This window comes from Euprymna scolopes, chromosome 3, assembly GCF_053919585.1.
Source record: "Euprymna scolopes isolate OS-2025 chromosome 3, ASM5391958v1, whole genome shotgun sequence".
Taxonomy (NCBI): Eukaryota; Metazoa; Mollusca; class Cephalopoda; order Sepiida; family Sepiolidae; genus Euprymna; species Euprymna scolopes.
In genome coordinates, this window is record NC_136484.1 from 51,231,402 (window position 1) to 51,253,901 (window position 22,500).

General features: G+C 36.2%; 1 protein-coding gene across 1 annotated transcript in view; it reads left to right on the plus strand.

The window, feature by feature from the left end:
- Positions 1–22,500, plus strand: part of LOC145261032 (uncharacterized) — an 85,639-nt gene that overhangs the window by 60,867 nt on the left and 2,272 nt on the right. The window contains exons 8-10 of the mRNA XM_080119175.1: positions 3,286–3,300; positions 5,959–5,973; positions 20,331–20,360. Of these exons, the coding sequence (XP_079975301.1) occupies positions 3,286–3,300; positions 5,959–5,973; positions 20,331–20,360 (60 nt within the window). The remainder of the gene's footprint in view (positions 1–3,285; positions 3,301–5,958; positions 5,974–20,330; positions 20,361–22,500) is intronic.

The window sequence follows — 22,500 nt, forward strand, 5'->3', positions numbered from 1 at the left end:
TCAAGAGAGCTAAGGAGGTTCCAGATTGACATAGCTGCGCTCTCTGAAACCCGACTGGCTGACGACGGGCAGCTGAGGGAGGAGAAAGGCGGGTACACCTTCTTGTGGAAAGGAAGGCCTGCAGAAGAGCCACGTATCCATGGCGTGGGCTTTGCTATAAAGAACAGCCTCATCCGCCACCTCAATGAGCCCCCTGTGGGCATCAACGAACGCCTAATGACTATGCGCCTGATGCTTGCGGGCAGTCAAATGGTCACTGTGATTAGTGCGTATGCTCCAACACTTGATGCACATGATGAAATAAAGGAGACCTTTTATGCTGACCTTGACAATATTTTATCCGGGGCCCCCAAGGGGGACAAGATAATCCTACTTGGGGACTTCAATGCCAGAGTGGGACGAGACCATCAGCACTGGAGAGGAACGCTTGGAAGAGAAGGAGTTGGTAACATTAACTCAAATGGTACACTCCTACTGACAAAGTACTCAGAACATAACCTGATCATCACGAACACACTTTTCCGACAAAAAAACGCATTCAAAACATCATGGATGCACACTCGAAGTAAAATCAGGCACCTCATTGACTATGTCATTGTCCGTGCCAAAGACCGCTGTGATGTGCTGAACACCAGGGCAATGACCAGTACAGACAATTGTTGGACCGACCACCGTCTTATTCGTTCCATCATGTCTATCCATTTAATGCGGAAGCAAAGGATGCAAAAAAGACAGAGCCGACCAAAGCTCAACATCGAGCAGCTGGGCGATATCACCTACCAACAACACCTCCAGGCGGCTCTTAGCGTGGACCTGCCCAAGCAGTATCCGCATGACACGGAAGAGCACTGGGACAAGCTGTCCTCTGCCATCATGGACTCCAGTATAAGCATCCTAGGGCAGAAAAAGCGGAAACATCAAGATTGGTACGATGAAAACGATACCGAAATCCAACAGCTTATAGACATCAAGAGGCAAACTTTTATCACCTGGCAGAATAACATCAATTGCAAGGTTAAAAGAGCTGCCCATGCCAAGGCTAAAGCGGCTGTCCAATCGACAGTCAGCAAGCTGAAGAACCTCTGGTGGATGAAGAAGGCTCAGGAGATCCAGCAGTTTGCTGACTCTGGGGACACCAGATGATTCTTTGAAGCCACAAAAGTGGTATACGGCCCCAGCTACCGTTCTCTGACCCCCCTTCGGTCTAAGGATGGGCTCACGCTACTGAAAGGAAAGGGAGAAATAACAAATAGATGGAAAGAGCATCACGAGGATCTTCTGAACAGGGACACCACTCCAGAGATGGAGGCCCTTGAAAAACTCCCCAAACAGCCCATAATTGAGAGCATGGGAGAACCACCCAGTCTGGAAGAAGTGCGGGATGCAATTAGGAAGATGAAAAACAATAAGGCGGCTGGTTCTGACGGCATCCCAGCAGAAATCCTGAAGAAAGGCGGGCCTGATCTTCTCAGACACATCCATGCCCTGCTGCTCAAAATATGGGAACAAGAGAAAATCCCTGCACAACTTAGAGATGCCCTAGTTGTCTCCATCTTTAAGAAGGGAGACAAGGCAAACTGTGGGAACTACCGGGGCATTTCTCTCCTCTCTACCACAGGGAAAGCCCTAGCGCGGGTTTTGGCCAACAGGCTTACACCCCTTGCAGAAACCATCCTTCCCGAGTCCCAAAGTGGCTTTCGACCAAATAGAGGCACAATGGACATGATCTTCACTGCTCGTCAACTCCAAGAAAAGTGCAGGGAGCAAAATTTACCATTATACATGGCTTTTATAGACCTTACTAAAGCCTTTGACTCTGAACCGTCAAGCCCTTTGGCTGGTTCTTGCAAGATTTGGATGCCCAGAGAGGTACATTCGGGTACTAAGACTGCTACATGACAATATGTCAGCTACAGTCCTCAGTAGTAGTGGAGATGAAACAGAGCCCTTCAGGGTTGACACGGGAGTGAAACAGGGATGTGTCATTGCCCCAACCCTGTTCTTCATCTTCATTACTGCTATCCTCCATCTCACGGACAAACATCTTCCCCATGGAGTTCGGATTATGTACAGAACTGACGGGCGACTTTTTAACATCAACAGATTTAGGGCCAAAGGTCGAACGAACACCATATCCATTATGGAGCTACAGTATGCAGACGATAACGCCCTTGTAGCCCTCTCAGAAGAGGACCTACAGTGTACACTGGTTGCCTTCACGGGGGCGTACAAACAGCTAGGACTAACAATTAATATAAAAAAAAAACAAATCCTCCATCAATCACCACCAAACAGTACTCCAGTCTCACCCCCAAACATCTCCATCGATAACGCTAGACTGGAAAATGTGTGGACCACTTCCCATACCTAGGCAGCATCCTATCATCAAAAGCCAACATAGATGATGAAATACAACACCATCTCAGCTGTGCCAGTGGGGCTTTCTCAAGGCTCAGGAAGAGAGTATTTGAGAACCGTGACCTTCTGGCAAAGACCAAAATCATGATATACAAAGCTGTCTTACTGCCCACTCTTCTCTATGGATCAGAGACCTGGACCACATACAGGAGGCACGTAAAAACCCTGGAGACGTACCACCAAAGATGCCTCCGAAAAATCCTCAGAATCAGTTGGAAGGACCGACGCACCAACACCAGCGTCCTTAGTGAGGCTGACATTCCAACTATCACCGCTACTGTTGCTCAACGCCAGTTCAGATGGACTGGTCATGTTGTCTGAATGCCGGATCTCCGCCTCCCAAAACAGATTTTCTACTGTCAGCTTGTTGAGGGAAAGCGTGCCCAGGGTGGCCAAAAGATGAAGTATAAGGACAACATCAAAGTAAATCTAAAGCGGTTTCACATGGACCTTGAGACATGGGAGGACTTGGCTGGGAGCAGGTTGGCATGGAGGAGCGCTGTCCACGAAGGTGCTGCGCTTTATAGTAGTGACCTAAATCAAGCTGCTGAGGATAAACGCAAGCACAGAAAGGACAGATTATCAACCAGACACACCCAACCCCACCCCACCCCACCACCACTACCTTTATCTGCCCAAATTGCACAAGACAAATTGGGTCTAGGATTGGGCTCTATGCTGACTTATTGAATGCATAATCACATTCTAATTTAAACACACCATCAAACAATGAATAGTATTCTACCATATTTCACACTTTTCAGCTAAAATTCTTCCAGAAATTTTTAAAACTAATTGTCCTTGTTGTCCATGTTCTTAAAAATTAGAAAATTTTTAAACTTATGTATTTTTTTACTTTCTTTTTAGAAAATGGCCAAACTGGTAAGTTGTTTTTTGATAAATTCTATTTCTTTAGGAATTATTTCATCTTATTGATGACTGAGGGTGTATCTCTCCCACTGGTTTTACACGCACGCCCAAGTATTAACTAGGAATACCTGTAGACTAAAAATTGACAGAGTTATTGAGTAAAGAAATGTACAGACACATTCACTTTTATAGATATATATATACTAGCATTTCAGCCCAGGGTTGCCCGGGTGTTTGGATGTGTGTGTTGAGCAAAAAAAAAAAAAAAGAAGTGGTAGTAGGAAGGCAGGCTCGAACCTGTACTGTGAAGAAAGAAAAGAACTGGGAAAAAAACGTGACGTCTTTGCTGTTACGACCACCGCCAAACCGGAAGTGATGTAGGTTTTAATTAAGGTTCGATTGTTTTTGGTTGGTATCAAAGTTTGTGAAGGATCAATTGCCTTACCTCACTAGTCTTTTTACTGCTTTCTGGGTGCATATTTATCAAGCATGTGGGTTTATACATGTGCACTGCTTGGTGCCAAGTGAAAGAAAGGAAGAAGAGAAGGGAAACGGAAGGCTATGTCAGAGATCACAGGAAATGCACGCGTATCAAAGTTATGTGATGTTTGCATGTGCCCCACTCCATGCATGTGTGTGCTACTGCACACAGCCTGTTTTGTATTTGTGTGTTTGAGCTAGACAAAGTGAATTTGCTAGGAGTAAACGACTCACTATAACAGTTCAAATGTATTTTTTGCTAGGTTGAAAGTAACATCGAGGAACTTTACAGTTTTTAAATTAGATTTAATTTTGTTGTTTAAATTAATTCTTTTTATTTCTTTAATTAGAGCATTTTTGGGGTTTTTTCACATTTGGGGCCGTCAGCGATTAGTAGTCCATCATCTCTGTAGAGTCCTAAATTGGTGTAGATTATTTTAGTTAAGTTGTAAAGAATAAAGAAACCAACAAGGTCAGTAGCTTCTGCAGAATCCAAAGAGCCCATTAAAAGGTCATATTTAACTCTACCAATGTATTGAGCACTTTTTCCCTTGTTTTTTTACCAAAATACCTTATATATATAAGAGTCGTACATCAACAATATGATTAATTCAACTAAATTTTCTAAAGCAGTATTGTTTTACTATGGAGACTCTCAGATCTCACACTAGTGGCCCCTAATCTGAGACTGAATAAATATATATATATATATATATATATATATATATATATATATATATATATATATATGCACACACACATAAAGTGTATCAGAAAAGTGAGTACACCCCTCACATTTCTTCAAAGTATATTTCTTCATTTCAACACTAAGAAAATTATTTTTTAACACAATGAGAACTTCCCATGTGTGGAACTCTATTCCGCTGGCCTGCTTTCCAGTTTACTACAATATGGTCATCTCCATGTACAATGTAAACAAGTTCTTACTGAGCCACCCACCTAAATAATCTATTTCTACCCTTTTTCCACCATTAACTATTAATACGATGTTGTTTCAGCGGTTACCATATGCTCAATAACCCTTATTCTCAAGTGACCGTTGGACCTTGATAAGTGATGACTCCTATCTAACATAAAATAAAGTGAATTAAATAAAGTGTTCTGTTCGAAATTCTGTGCAGATTCACGAGTTTGACAGAAAGATTCCCGAGTTCAACAATCTATAACTGAAAAAGGTTACATCGAATGGTCATTGTGAGAATAACACTCAAGATGAAAACAGAAATCCGGATAATCCATTTCATTCTTGTGCATCCATTTTTTGCAGACTGTTACCTTCATCTTCACAGTTGTTGTTTCACCACATTTCAGCCAACTAATCCTCTGGCCTTCCACAGTTAGTTAACCAGAACGGGATAAGAATGCTGAATCTTGTAACTGTATCCAGCAATTACTGCCCTCCCGCTACGCAGTTGATCGAGGCAGTAAGTCTCTACAGTTGAGTTCTAGGCGAAGATAGCAGTTTAAATCCTACCCCAAATAAGCCAGAGGCTTAGTTGGCCAAAACGCGGTGAGATGACAACTATGGAAAGCAGTAATTACTGCGGATACAGTTACAAGACTCAGCATTCCTATCCTGTCGCCGTTAACCACTGGAATCTGTGGTAATTATTGAACCATCAAACTGCACAAAACTATTACTTAGAACTTATTGTTAATCAACATCTTTATCCGTTGTGTCAAATACCCATATCTTTTTTTTTTTATTACATTTTTTTTATTCAATTTTCACCCCAAACAAGGCACATTGCCACTTTGATGTAGGGGGCTACTATCAGGGACATAAGTTGCAGGGATACTATGTAGGGAGTTGAGCAGCAAGATGTCTGTTCACATTACACTTGAACTTCTGCATGTCTGTACAGTTGGGGAAGCAGGAACCCGGAAGAGAATTCCAAAGTCTTGCAGTTCTAGGGAAGAAACTATTAGAGTAAAAGGCTTTCTTACATCTAGGGATCTCAACTGTATAGGGGTGAGACTTTGCTGCTTATTGAATCTTCAAAGCCTATTTAACTTTCTTGACTTTTAAAATCATTCCACCTGTAAAATTTTGAAATATTTGAATATTTAAATAATCATGTTTTTTTTTTCTTTCTAGAAAGTAAGCTTAATACTTAATACATGAAATATTTGAATATTTAAATAATCATGTTTTTTTTTTCTTTCTAGAAAGTACGCTGTTAGGTAAGTTGTTTTATCTCTATCTCTACTATTATATAAAAGGAACTTTGTCTGTGTGTGTGTGTTTGAGTTCGTTCCCTATGGATTTCTAAAAGGCTGGGCCGATTTGTTTTGGAAATTTCACACGATTGTATTTTATGTGCCTGGCACTGTTTTTAGATACGTTTTGCATCCGAATGCCTTTGATAAATATCGGTAATCTAAAAAAAATCCAATGAAAGAATGAACAGGAAATTTTGACTAAAATTAACGCCTCATACAGCTTAACATCGCAAATGTATTTGAGAAGTTTTATTATCTCACAGGCAGAAAAGCCTGGCATATAAAATCGACTTTTTGATATGACAGGAGTGCATTCGAAATGAATATTTCTGTTTAGAGCACAATTTAACCATGATACCTGACTTTTGCATTTTAAACTTTAATTGAAGCCATCATCATCATCACACAAGTGTAAACAAGTAGAACAGTAGGGCCATTCATAAAGTTATTTTTTCTGTAGAGGAGTTTGAATGTGACATATATCATTCATCATTTCTCATCCCCAATTAAATTAGTGCAAAAATAATGTCATTTTTTGACGTTCAACTTCAAAAGATCATAACTACTTTCATAATAAACCTTATTAACCAAATAAGAACCATTAGAATCGACACATTTTTGCCAATAAGAAACGAGTTTATTTATCCCATCAGCACAGAAATCTGAAGTTCTGGAAGTGATGAAATCGTTGAAAGCCGATTCGGCATCATCTCAGCTTTTGAAGCATTTTTCATGCAAGAAGTTGTTGAGATGCTTGAAAAAGTGGTAATCGGTGGGCGAGAGGTCCAGTGAATGTGGCGGATGAAGTAGTCTTGTAGACCAGTTCGTTCAGCTTCTGCAGGGTCAGTTAAGCAACATGCAGGCGAGCATTCTCATGGAAGAGAATTGGTCCTTTCATATTGACCCATCTCGGGCACATACGTTGGAGCTTCTGGTGTATTTTGTCAATTTGTCGGCAGTACTTCTCCACGCTAATTGTTTTGCACGGATTCAAGAAGCTGTGATAGATAAGACCAGCTACAGACCATCAAACAGTCACCATAACCTTCTCTGGCACCCAACCACTGTGCCAAACATCGCCAGTTGTCATAGAGGATCCACTTCTCATCACCCATCACAATCCGCTCAAAAAATGAGTTCTTTTTGTTGTGCAGAAGGAGCATAGAAGACACCTCAAAATGACGATTTTCTTGATTATCATTCAATTCATACAGCACCCATTCATCCAACTTTTTTGACTTCCCTATTTGTTTTAAATGGCGAATGACTTGTATGGTCGACGTCGAGTTCAACAGCAACTTCTCGGGTGATTTTGCAAGGATCGGCTTCAATTAAGGCTTTCAAATGTTCGTTATCGACCGCAGTCGGCTAACCTTGACCATATTCATCTTTGAGGCTCTCGTCACTATTGTGAAATTTCTTAAACCACCATTGTGCCATACATTCGTTAGTGGTTCCTGGGCCAAACGCATCTTTGACAGTTTTTAGGCGTAGTTTGAACTGGAACAAGAAAATCATGCAGATTTGAATTTTGTCCATGCTGTTGAAAAGTCTGACAAAAATTAATAAAGAGATTGAGAACAGTAACAAATAACACAATTCAATAGAGCAAAAAACGTGCTTCAAAATGACATATAACATGGCTATATATATATATATATATATATATATATATATATATATATAATCAATGAATTAATTCAGAAATCATATATAAAAGTAACATATCTGATAAAACGATATTGTTTTTGCACCAACCTAAATGTATAATTGGTATTTAAACATTAAATTATCATTTTTAAAGTAGGTTTAAAATATGGAACAATTTTTGTTGAATTAATGTAATAAGTAAAGTTTTGTTTGTGATAAAGACCAAGTTTTGCAAACTGCGATGTGTTTGAGTATGTTTTCTGTGAAGACCACATCATTGTCTTGAGTAATTCAACAAAATGTCATGAAAATTAGAAAAAGAGAAAAAAAAGACCAGCATGCAATAGCTTTTTAATACAGGGTCGGGCAGAAATAACAGATAACGTTTTTTTTTTTTTTTTCAATCATGAAATATGATTTTATTAAAAATGACATCAATTTTTGGTCAATTTTTTCAAAAACAGGTTTGCTATTTTATAAAGTCAAGTTTTGAATATATCTTTCATGTGATGCCCATTTTTGGTGATGCAAAATTTCAAAAACACCTGTTATTCTACCCCACCCTATGTGTGCGTATATATATATATATATATATATATATATATATATATATGGTTTTCTTGTAAATATTCCAAGAGTAATGTTTTTTTAGTTATAGCAGGATAGACAATATAGTATAAATAGTACTATACCAAAAATACTAAATTTATCTAATGTTCAACGATATTCAGAGCACACACACACACACACACACACACATATATATATATATATATATATATTGACTGCCAAATTATGGAGTGTTTTTGAATTTCGTAACAGTCTGTCTTTAAAAATCTATTAAAAAATCTAATCAAAATAAAATTTTCACTGATTAATAAGTGAAGAATGCACATTATATGCGTGTAACCTTTTTTTTCATATTCGTTGTTTAAATATATTTTGGGGGGACTTCCTCATTTTTCCCTTGTTTGACCCTTTAAAATCCAAGCAATCCATTAAGCATACACTCATTTTGTAGTAGGAGGGTGAATGAGTGTAGAAAAATAAACAAAAAAAAAAATTTGTATTGTACCTTCGATATCAAAGATTGAAATCCGAAATTTGAATGTGTTTAATTTTTTTTATCTTTGTGTTATCATTGAATATCTTATCAATAATTTAAAAATAAAAATAAATAAAAAATTTAATTTTAGAATATGTAAACTTTCCATGTACCAATACATAAAGAATACTTTAAAGAATTGATACCAATAAAAAAAACAGGATGTGAAAATTATAAGTATTAATTATATATCTATATTATAAATGACCAAGTTCTCTCTTCTCTGATCTTGAGCATGTAGTACAATGGAGAAAAAGTGGCTGGTTACTTTTAATGTATCTAAAACCAAGTTTCTATCTTCATATCATCAATGCTCTGATCCCCATCTGGCAGCAATTGAAATTAATGGAACACATACATCAAATCCGTTGCCAAGGCTGCTGAAAAATTGGGGGGATCCTTCTATCGATCCAGTAGCTATCTACTTGCTGATGCAATTCTCTACCTATATAAGAGCCAGGTGTGTCCAAGGATAGAGTATTGTTGCCACGGTAGGCATTGCTAGAAAGACCTTATCCTGCCTTGACAGCATTTAACATAGACTTCGTAGCCTAGCAGGGGATACCCTGCAACCTCTTTCTCTCAGAAGAGACGTTGCGAGCCTGTCTCTGCTTTATGGTTATTTTCATGGCAAGTGCTCGTCTGCTCCCCCCCTTCACAACAAACACTCGTCTAGCTGAAAACACTATCAATAGTTTCCCCATTTTGCTTAGATTTAAATGTGGATTTCGTGAAGTAAGCTTTTTTCCAGCTGACTACAATATGGTCGTCTTCAAGTCCAACGTAAACAAGTTCTTGATGAGCTGTTCCCCTTAAGTAATCCAATTTACCAAATTTATACTTTTAACGATTACTATGATATTATCCCTTTCATTAATTAACCCTTATCCTCGAGTGGCTTCTAGGCCTTGGTAAGTGGTGATTCCTTTGTAAAAAAAACAAAAAAAGAAAAAATCTGCAAGTGTTGTTTTACATGAGATTTTTTCAAGATACGGTAGTCGATTACGGTTTACAAAAAGTTATCTCCTTTTTTTTAAAATTAACTATAACTACAAAGACATGGATTTCCATTGATGATGGTTGTGGTATCCCAACAAGTTGCATCCCCGCAAAGGGTTTCCAAGAACGGCCCTTCTAAGGGCCACCAAATTCTAATGAAAGTCTTTGTAAACTTGATTTATGCATTTGTTATGGAAAAAGAGTGTGGCTCATTAGAAAATAAGAAAAGAAAAATGATTTTAATCATGAAATCAAAAACTGACTAAAAGTGATATTAAAACTGAGAAATATAAATTTGTTAAAAATTTGTTTGATGTAAAAATAGAAAACAGCACATTTTCTTTACTTTTAACAAGTATTAGAAAAAAATTTAAAGCTTGATTGATCAATTATTATGAAGGAAAAAATTATAAAGCTAAAAATAACATTTTTTACCATAAATGGCGTTTGTAATTATAATTTAATTCAATTATTTCAAAAATGCATTTGCTTGTTTAGTTACATTAAAAGTCATGAAAATGCTTAAATATTGGGATGCGACTGGGTTCCCATACCTAAAATCCAAGATGGCGGCGGTAGGTAAAATGTACGAGTTCATGATAAAAAATAGAATTATTTGAATTTATTAAAATATAACGTAATTATGTTCTAATATTTTTGTATATTCTTATAGCTAATCATAGTAAATTTTATTTAGACATAAATAAAGTTGGTTAAATTGATTTGAAAACCTTTTAAAAAATATGTTTTATTTACATTCTGCGAAATCTGGGTTAAATGCGTTTATTTCTTAAATTTAAAACTTAAAATTCTGTTAAAAATTATAGAAAAGTATTATATTATTCTGCTTTTAACATAATAAACTTCAGGGTGTTATCTTTCTGATAAAACCAAAAGTTGTTCAGAAATAACAGATTTTCATAGATTTTAATAAGCTTTAGAAAAAGCAGTTTTCAATTGATTGGCGGTCACTAATATATATATATAAGTTCAATTCATAATTTTTACTCTTTGTTTAAGATTTCTAATGAAACCGATCTGTAACATATACGCTTATAAGAAAATAAAAGAACATATGTTTTCAAAAATTGTGAATTGGACTTGAAAAAAAAAAAATATATACATATATATATATATATATACATCAGAGGTCTACGTTCTAACCTTCCAGAGGTTGAAACCCAATTACAGGAGACTATTATTTCTAAGTGAAACTGGAATTGGACAGACTATTTCCCTAGATGAGTTCGTAATTAAAGGATACTCTAACTTAACTTCCAAATTTGACCCCCAAGATCGCCATGGGCATGGAATATGTGCCTATATTAAAGATGGCTTTCCATGTGGTAGGGACATCTCCAGAGAAGATCCTAACTTACCCTATATGTGCTTCCGAGTTGCACTTGCTCTAACTACTGCATTTATATTTACTCTCTATCGCCCCCACAACAGTGGAGTTACTATCTTTAAAAGCATATCTGAAAAAATTGACCAAGTCCTATCTGCTTATCCTTCAGCTAACATTCACGAATGTGGAGACTTCTATGTTCATAATGTGGAATGGTTAACACACTCAAACAAGACCGATGATGAGGGCAGGTTCTGTCATGATTTCTCCATTGCTTATGACCTCACTCAGATTGTTCACGAACCCACCTGTGTGCCCGACACTGACAACCAGTATGCGAGCCTCCTAGACTTTTTTCTCACAACTTGCCCTGAACTATGTTCAGTTTCCATTCTGTCTCCTCTTGGATCTTCCAACCACTCGGTTGTATCAATTAAGACAAAAATGAAATGTAATAAGTCCTCAGGTGTACCTCTCCATTGTTCAGTATATCGTTATGCTATGGCTGACTGGTATAGCTTCCGTACATTTATATCTGATCTACCTCTGCGTTCCATGTTTAAAAAGGATGTTTCCTCTATAGTATCAGACCTGACAGAATGGTTAATTGTAGGTATAGACCGTTTCATACCCTCGAAAACGTTCCAGCAAAAACCTAACAGCCAGCTATGGTTCACTCCAGAATGTGCTGCTGCCATGGCGCACAGAAATCACTTTTTCCATTGCTTCCAACGTAATAGATGTATTGAGACTAAAGCTACTTTCAGGACTGTCATCAACCATTGTAAGAAAGTAATAAAGAACGCAAGAGAGTTGCATGCTCAGTCTGTCAAGTCCAAAGTAGCTAAGCAGCGGCTTGGTTCCCACCAGTTTTGACAAATAGCAAACAGAATCCTGAACAGAAGCGTGTGCTCTATACCAACTATCATCAATGGACCTGAGATAATCTTGTCAGCATCAGACAAAGCCAAACTCTTTGCAAAGAACTTAGCAGCTAATTCTTCCCTTGCAACGAAGGCCATCCACCCCCAATATTTCCTCCTGTATCAGAAAACACGCTATGCGATATACAAATATCTGTTCGTGATGTTGTCAAGCTAATCAAAAACCTTGATTCCAGTAAAGCAACTGGCTCTGACGGTATTCCAATTATAGTGCTCAAAAAACTTCAACCAGAACTAGCGCCCATACTTACAAAACTGTTTAAACATTGTCTTAAGGAGAATTGCTTCCCATCACCCTGGAAAATCTCAGTATGCCCTGTATTTAAGAATTCAGGTGATCGCTCATCTCCCTCTCAGTACAGGCCAATAAGTCTCCTGTGCGTCATAAGTAAGTTGCTGGAATCTGTGTTAAATAGAGAAATAATCAACCATCTCAGCAAAAATAACCTTCTTAGTGACACACAATATGGTTTCCGTTCTGCTAGATCTACAGCAGATGTACTTACAGTTATCTCATAGGATTAGCGAATCTCTCGACGGAGGCTACCTTTCTAGGGCAATTGCTCTTGACATATCTAAAGCCTTTGATAGGGTATGGCATAAAGGTTTACTTCACAAGATCTCTAGCTATGGTATAGCTGGAAATGTCTCCTGAATTATAAAATCATTTCTTTCTGATAGGTCCATAAGAGTAGTAGTTGATGGGTAAAAATCAGAAGCTCACAGTATTAATGCTGGAGTCCCTCTGGGTTCCATCCTGGGCCCAACTCTATTCCTGATTTACATTAATGATCTTCCAAATCACATCCTTACATCATTCAGAGACATTTATGCTGATGACACTACTATCTATGGTAGCATATCAAGTTCTCTCTTATTCTCTCTCCTCTGATCTTGAGCACATGGAACAATGGGGAAAGGAGTGGCTGGTTACTTTTAATGCATCTAAAACCAAGCTTCTCTCTTTACATCATGAACGTTCTGATCCCCATCTGGCATCAATTGAAATGAATGGCTCTCGTCTTGGGGAAGCCTCATGTTTTGATAAGCTTCTGGGATTGACCTTTACTCCTGATCTGAAATGGAACACGTGCATTAAATCTGTTGACAAGACCGCTGAAAAAAATGGTGGGATCCTTCTATCGATCCAGTAAATATCTCATTGCTGATGCAATTCTCTATCTATATAAGAGCCAGGTACGTCCAAGGATGGAGTACTGTTGCCACATTTGGGCAGGAGCTGCTAGAAAGGACTTGTCCTGCCTTGATAGAGTTCAAAATAGACTTCGTAGGAGATATCTTTTTCTCTTCTCTGCAACCACTATCTCACAGAAGAGATGTTGCGAGTTTGTCACTGCTTTATCGTTATTTTCATGGCAAGTGCTCGACTGAGCTTCAATCTATGGCCCCCCCCCTCGCCAAATTTTCACAAGAAACACTCGTCTAGCTGAAAACACTATCAATAATTCTCCCCACACTTTATCTGTGCCTAAACCTAAACATAGATTCCATAAAAAAGCTTCTTTCTTTCTCCTGCTTTCCAGCTGACTACAATCTGGTTGTCTTCCAACGTAAACAAGTTCTTGATGAGCCGTTCCACTTAATTAACAAATTTACCTAATTTCTATTACTAAAAATTACTATATTGTTGAATTGACTACTGTACACTCTTAACCCTTATCCTCGAGTGGTCTCTTGGCCTTGATAAATGGTGATGCTTATGTAAAAAAAAAAACATATATATATATAGAGAGAGAGAGAGTAAAACTCCTTTAATTTGAACTTCCTTTAAAGTTGGACTTTCTCTCATTTGGACTTCTTCTAAACCTGAACTTGCGCTAAACTTGAACTGTCTCGTCATTGAAATTGTATTAGCATATTTGATGCGAAGTTGCAGTAAAATTGTTTACATGGTTTAGTCAGATATTGCGCAGAAATGTTAATATTGGTACTATGTAATTAATGTAGATTAGTTATTGATAATTAATTTACACTAACTGTAAACTTTTTTTTTCAGATTGCTATATTTAAAATATTGTAAAACAACCCATCACAATGGCTTGCAACTCTAAAAGAAAACAAGTGACACTGACTTTACTCGAAAATTATACAAAAATTAGATGCTGGAGTTGAAAACAGCGTGATATTGAGAGATTATAAGATTGGAAGAAGTACACTGTTTTACATTAAAAAGAAAAAGGAGGAAATATTGAAGGTTGCTCCTTTCTCTTCAAATAAAAGACATGTCAAAAGGAGGACTCTTCGCAGACCAAAGCAAGTAGAATTCGATTGAACATTGCATGAGTGGTTTGTAACAAAATGGAATGAAGGTGTAGCAATATCTGGGGCCATGTTAATTGCTAAAGTAAAATCTCTTAAGGAAGAGTTGAATATCGCAGAAGATATGAAATTCAGTGAAGGCTGGCTTAGGAGCTTTAAGAGTAGACATGGTATAAGACAATTAACAATGTCAGGTGAACAACGGTCTGCTGATACACACGCAGCATCAAATTATTGTGACAAATTCAAGATGATAATTGCCGATTATGGTTTAACACCAGAGGATGTTTACAACACTGATGAAAGTGGCGTAAATTGGAAGTGCTTTCCTACAAAAATATTAGCCAGATCCGAGATGCAGAAAATAAAAGGATTCAAATTAAATAAAGAAAGACTAACAGTGATGCTATTTGCTAATGCTTCTGGAACTCATAAACTTAAACTTCTTGTCATCGGCAAATCAAAGTGTCCCCGAGCATTGAAAGGAGTTTCGCCTTTGCAAGTATCCTATTATTCTTCACGAAATGGATGGATGAATCAACAGTTGTTTAAAAAATGGTTTTTGCAAGAATTTGTGCCAGTTGTCCAGAGGCGTTTTCTTGAATTAGGTAAACCTGATTCAAAGTGCTTGCTTCTGTTGGACAATTGTAGAGCACATCCTCCTGAGTCAGAACTAGTGTTATCTTGCGGGAATATTTTTGTGTGCTACTTACCACCTAATGTGACTTCTCTCATCCAACCTATGGATCAAGGGATTATTTGGAACTTAAAATGTTTCTACAGAAATGATTTCATGATGAATATGATAAATAGTACCGTGAGTATAAGCGATTTACTATCAAAGATGTCATATTTTCTCTCGCAAGTGCATGGAATCAAGTTCGAGCAAGCACATTAACAAAAGCATGGGGTAAATTATACCAAACGCCAAAGGCTTCTGAACTGAAAGAATCAGAGAATACATCTGGTCTAGAAAAAAATTCTTGAAACCAAACGGTTACTGACCAACCACGCTGTTCTTAAATCACTTAATGCAAATGATGTTGAAATGTGGGTGCAACAAGATGAGGAAACTACTGATCAATATCCTGAAGGCAGTAATGGTGATGAAAATAGCAACAGCTCTCATTCTCTTGATCCTAATGTAAATAACCAAGAACACTCTGATGAAGCAATATCATGGAATGATGCAGAAAAGTCTATGGAGACAGTTATAAAATTTCTAGAAAAAAGTCCTTACTTTAGTGACAACTATGTTTTGCAAGCAATGTCACTCTGAAGAGATATAATCATAAAGAAGCTACAGAACCAAGAAATTGTAGATTTTCATGATCGCTTACAGAATACAATGGCAGTGCCCAAGAGCTCAATCGATGAAAATAGAAACTGCAATGAGACTCATTCAATGAATAACTAAAAAAAAAACTGTATTTTACATAAATGTATGATTTCTGTAGATGATAACTTAGGTAATAAATACCTAACAAGTAAGAGTAGATTTAATTTATTTTCAATGTTTTTGTTCCTGGTAATAATATTTAACAATTCTTACTTACAATATATCGTAAACTCAACTTAAAATATACTTGAAGTATCATATAGCAATGAATTTCATTTACTATTTCTTAATTCTTAGAAATTAAAGTTAACTGCAGCACATTTTTTTATCACGAAACTTGAACAGTATCCTCTAATTTGCACGAAGCGGATGTTCAAATTATAGGAGTTATACTGTATATGTATATATCTATAATATAAAGCTGAACGCCTGTGTGTGTGTGTGTGTGTGTGTGTGTGTGTGTGTGTGTGTGGTCGCGAATAGGCTCCTATATGGTTGACTAGTTAAAAAAACTGATTACATATAATGATAGAAGATGTATCGAAGATCAGGAATGGGTATGTTTGATCTGGCAGAACGGTGGTTCATAAAAATTGTGGGGTCTGTGTACGCACCTGGTCCCCAAAGTATGGAAATAAAAAATTAAAAAAAAAAAAATCGTTTACAAGGGTTTTTGATATAGATGTACATAAGAATACTTTGATAAGTATGTTTCAACTTAAATAGGGATGGTATAATAAAATTGTGGGGTCTGCGGTCGCGCCTGTACTATATGGCACAAACTTTAACAAAGACTTTTCATATCTATTTGCGTAAGTATACTTTGATAATTATGTTTCAGTTTGAAGAAATATGGTATAATAAAATTAGTGGGTGTTCGTTCGTGCCTGACCTCCATAGAATGGAAATATGTCACAAAGTTTAACAAGGTTTTTAAAAGGGGTGAGAGTTCACAATAACGCCTTAACTTTAATCTTAATTCATGTTAGCTTTTATTTAATTTTTTTTGTTGAATCATATTGTGTCAAATAAATTCACCTCATAAATACACGTTCTTATTAAAGTGAAAGCCAAAAAAAAAGTCGGAACTTTAGACAATTCTCAACACAAATTTTGCATAACTCTGTTTTTCCTTCTCCACTTGCACGTGGCACTCTTTCAAAAATAGATAAATGATGAAAAATAATAACGTTAAATCCTGTTCACGTGATTACGTGTCTTTTTAAAAACATTTCTATAACCTTTTTATTTTTATTTATATATCTGTTTAAGCGTTTTTTTTTTGTCAGTGTACTAGAAGGAATTCAGTTGATTACAACCCTTTTTGCATGTTCTTTACATTACAATAGTACAACCCTTAATCTGACGGCACAATACTACACCGTTCAATACTGTAAAACTGAAACGAAGCTGTTATGCTTAAAAAGGGCACCATTTTCTTCTTATTCATATTTCTATCGATTCTTTCCTTTAAAAAACTAAAGTAATTACGTGTTTACTTTTTTAATATCCCATTTTGCTGTTGTGGATTATTTTACTAAAGTAAGTAAAGCTTCATTATTTTTCAAAACTGTTTTTATTTCTTTGTTTTTCGATATTTCATCGATATTATTTAGTAAGAGTGTTTAGCAGAAAAGCCAACAAACGACTACCCGAAAAAATAAATATACAAAAAATAAATGTTACCATAGTTAATAAAAGTTCAGTTCATGTTTTTTTTGTTTTGAAATAGTTTTTAATGCTCTTTACTTGAAATAATTTCAGCGAACCGAAATTAAAACGAAATTTGAGGCGATAACTACTTAAATGAATTTTTATATAAACTACACATGCCATAATTGAATATTCCTCAAACACAAAATAATGGAAAACATTAAAATATGTTTATAAATATTCCTTACATTGATGGAACTCTCTTAAATTGTTAACACAGAATGCTCAGGTGCCCCTTCTTCAAATTAAAAACAGGGCCCTCCATTTCAAAGTCGCTGCCATTTAGATTTTTTTTTAAACCGGTTTGTGAATTAATAAAAAAAAAAATTTTTTTTACAAACTACTTAAAAATACAAACCAAAGAACTTTTCTTACATAAAAGTAACTTTTATTGACTATGGTAACATTTATTTCTTGTATATTTATATTATATATATATAACATTTTCTCTTTGTAAAACCAACACAAAGTCAAGTATCTCGATTCCTTTATGTTCTTAAACCAAAGGAAATGGTTGATTGTTGAATTGCGCCCCCGTTGTATCAAAGTACCTGCAGAATGTCTTCTTGGTTCCTCCTCTTCTCTTCTCTCTCCAATAATCGAGCACAGCATATAATAACAAAACTCTAAAGCACGTCTGACAGCACTGACTTCTGCCAACAGTCTCCCCCTCCTCTTAACAACACATGCTTTTTATATCGCAAAATCGTTCACCTCTATTTGCATATTCTTCTAACTCACGTGATCACTACTCTATAAATAAGAGTCTTGACCGTTTCTTTTCTTTCTTTTTATTTATTTTCGGTGTCCGACCCGCACGTGGTCTATCCAGGTAAGTCACGCATTTCTCCACACTCCCCCCTGATCTCATGATCACAAACAGGACATGCGGGCAATCGTCGTTGGCGGGTACTCCTTCGAAGAATCGGGGGCAGCACTTCCTCATTGCTGTTTTCTTCATTACCACCATCATTACTACCAGTCTGTTCCATTATCCCGTCTCGTGGTTCCATAGGCGGTGTCTCACAATCAGGGCAGGGGGGCAGTATCCGTCTTTGTCGGGTACTTCTCCGAAGAATCGGAGGCATCATCTCCTCGGTGTGCTCCATCATCCCTTCTCGCGGGGTTTCGCAATCACGGGGGGTGGGCAGCATTCGTCTCTGTCGAGTATTTCGATGAGGCATTACTTCCTTGTGTCCATCGCTCTCATCACTATTGTCATCGGTATGTCCCATCATTCCCTCGTCTGGTTCTGTAATTTTGCACAGTTTACAGATTTTCTCTGCCTTCTCAATCCATTCGACGACAGCCAGTCCAGTGGTAGATCCGTCGAACTCGGGTATTAAGCGAATGTCGAATCTGTCCATTTTTAGTCACTGCACACCAAGCGCCGAAATAGCTTAAAACCAACACAAAGTCAAGTATCTCGATTCCTTTATGTTCTTAAACCAAAGGAAATGGTTGATTGTTGAATTGCGCCCCCGTTGTATCAAAGTACCTGCAGAATGTCTTCTTGGTTTCTCCTCTTCTCTTCTCTCTCCAATAATCGAGCACAGCATATAATAACAAAACTCTAAAGCACGTCTGACAGCACTGACTTCTGCCAACAGTCTCCCCCTCCTCTTAACAACACAGGCTTTTTATATCGCAAAATCGTTCACCTCTATTTGCATATTCTTCTAACTCACGTGATCACTACTCTATAAATAAGAGTCTTGACCGTTTCTTTTCTTTCTTTTTATTTATTTTCGGTGTCTGACCCGCGTGTGGTCTATCCAGGTAAGTCACGCATTTCTCCACAATTTTGTTGGTCACTCTTGGCTACGAATGGAAACAAAGTTGATATAAAAAAATATATTTTCGCGAAAATTATCTTTACTTTCATCATATTTTGCTTAGGATAAATTTTTGAGTATCAAAACCTATCTCTTTACAACCCCTTTCTTTTCATAACCTATCATACTTTCATCAATCACAGTCCATTTTCTGTAGGCTGTTTTTGAACCCAGTCAACAACGGGTACTTCTGCTCATATATATATATATATATATATATATATATATATATATATATACAGGATGTCCAAAACGTTAATGAATGGTTTTGAACTTAAATAGATTCTTTATTTTTAGTGATATCTTTCTGTAATTTTAATACAATCTGACTAAGATAATATGCATTTTATTTTCAATCCAAAATTAAAACAATGTGCCCAACTCTAAACTTTACTAAATGCAAATTCCATGAACAAAGCTTCTTTCCCATAACTGCCTACCTGTGGAACACTGTCCCACTGGCCTGCTTCCCGGTTGAATATAACATGGTAACCTTCAAATCCAATGGAAACAAGTTCTTGTTGATCAGTCCCCATAAATAATCAAATTCTACATAATTTACACTATTAACGAATACTACACTACCACCTTACATTCATTAACCCTTATCCTTGAGTAGCTTCCGAGTCTTAATACATGGTGATTCCCAAGTAAAAAAAAAAAAAAAAAAACATACACATCTGTTTGATCCTGGTAATCAGTTTTTCCTTGGTATTGTAGACTGTATTGTTGATGTCTTCCACAGCTACTCCCTTACATAATAGTCACTGAGACTGAAACCAGTAAAGTTTGAGTTGTGGTAATAGGTGTAGGGGCCAGCTGTTGGGACAGCAATTCAATATAACCATTTGAATTAAGTCTGATATCTTTTCCAATGATGTGGAATGGTATGATGTGGTCTTCACTGAAACATGCCGAAATACATTAAAGCTTGCAAAACTTGGTCTTTATCACACACAGGACTTTGTGCATGTGAACTGTAGGTGAACCACTCGTGGTTCTGTGATTTATAAAGATTCTTCTATTAGTTCCAAAATATAACACATAGTCTCCATTATAATAAGATATAAAATTTACTTTATGATGTATTTTGCACTTTTTTCAGTGGAACCTGCCAGTTCCGATCCACATAGAGGTAAGTCAAAAATTTTGAAATAAAAAAATAATATACACTATCTTTTTTACTATTTCTCAAATAATGTGTATTAGAATAATATTTGCTACTGGACGAGTAGCAGAAACTGCAATGAAATGAGCATGTGAACAAAGATATTGTTATTTGAATATAACAGCTTACATTGTAGACTTTATAATCAAGTTTATCAGCTGTTTTCACTACAGTCTCCATCAGGAGAGAATATACACCATTTCAGACCCTTCCTCTCAATGGCTTTTCATAATATTGCCTGCCCCTCATTGATGTGAGACCCTATTATCTGATTTGTATTTAAATTAAACACACTTTGCATTTCTCGTGATATTCAAAACTTAGTATCTCACATATTTTAAAACAATTGAACATCTCGCATATTTATTGTGTGAAAACAAATGTATATATATATATATATATATATATATATATATATATATATATACTAGCAAAAGTACCAGTCACTGACTGGGTTGAAAAACAGCCTACAGAAAATGGACTCTGATTTATGAAAGTATGATAGGTTATGAAAAGGAAGGGTTGTAACGAGATAACTTCGAATTTGGGGGTATCAAAACCAAAGCAAAATATGATGAGAGTAAAAATAAAATAGATAAATCCCATAATTTTTTATACCATACCTGTTCACAGTGAGACACTTATCACAATATTCTGTTGATCTATATTAAAAAAAAAAATCTTGTTAAACTTTGTGACATATTTCCATTCTATGGAGGTTAGGCGCGAACGAATACCCCATAATTTTATTATACAATATTTCTTCAAAGTGAAACATAATTATCAAAGTATACTTACACAGATAGATATGAAAAGTCTTTATTAAAGTTTGTGCCTATTTCCATTCTCTGGAGGCCAGGCACGAACGCAGACCCCACAATTTTATCATACCATCCCTATTTAAGTTAAAACATACTTATCAAAACATTATTATATACATCTATATCAAAAAAACCTTGAAACGTTTTCTTTTTTAATTTTTAAATTATTTTTTGCATACTTTGTGGACCAGGCGCGAACGCAAACCCCACAATTTTAATGAAGCATTGTTCTACCAGATCAATCATACCCATTTCTGTGTCTCAATACATCTTCTATCATTATATGTGATCAGTTTTCTATAATAGTATACCATATAGGAGCCTATTCATGACCAGACACACACACACACGTTCAGCTTTATATTATAGATTTCATGACATAGACGTTTTTGTCTATTGATTCTGTTTTTGAGCCTTTCAAATTTCCGAGTGTTCACTACTAGCAGGAACTGGCTGATGTAATTGCTATATTTGTTGTAAGTCAGAGTACTTTCCAATCCTTCTGGGTTCATCATGAGGAAAGATTAATCTAACTGGTTTTGAGCAATTTGCATTTTTTTTTTTTAATAACGTGTATATTTATTTCATTTGTTAATTTAACTTTACAAAATCAAATACAAATTTTCATTTATTATTGGACCGTTCAAGTACAGATATGTTGTCAACAACACTTTTCCTAAATTGAGACAAAGGAATGTTGATTAGTCAAGTGGTTAAATATAACATTGTTTTCAGAGCGAAGCATAGTATGGTTAGTTGAAATATACTTAAGAGAAAAAAAGCTGCCTAAACATATATATATATATATATATATATATATATATGTACATACATTATATGTGTGTTTGTATGCAAATAAATAAACAAAACAAGATCAATTAAAATAAATGATTAAAAAAATATTTTCCCTGGAGAGATCTCATTGCCAAACTTTCACAAAAAATCCCTCAACTAGCTACAACCACTGTATATGATTTCCCCCACTCTTTATCTGTGCCTAAATCTAAACGCAAATTTCATGAACAAAGCTTCTTTCCAAGAACTGCAAACCTTTGGAACACTTTTGCTGGCCTACTTCTCGGTTGAATTCAACTGGTAGCCTTCAAATCGAATGAAAACAAGTTCCTGTTGAGCCGTCACCATAAATAATCTAATTCTATCCAACTTACACTATTAACAAATACTACACTACCACCTTACATTCATTAACCCTTATCCTTGGGTGGCTTTCGAGTCTTGATGAGTGTAAACTCCCAAGTAAAAAAAAAACACAAAAAAAAACATAC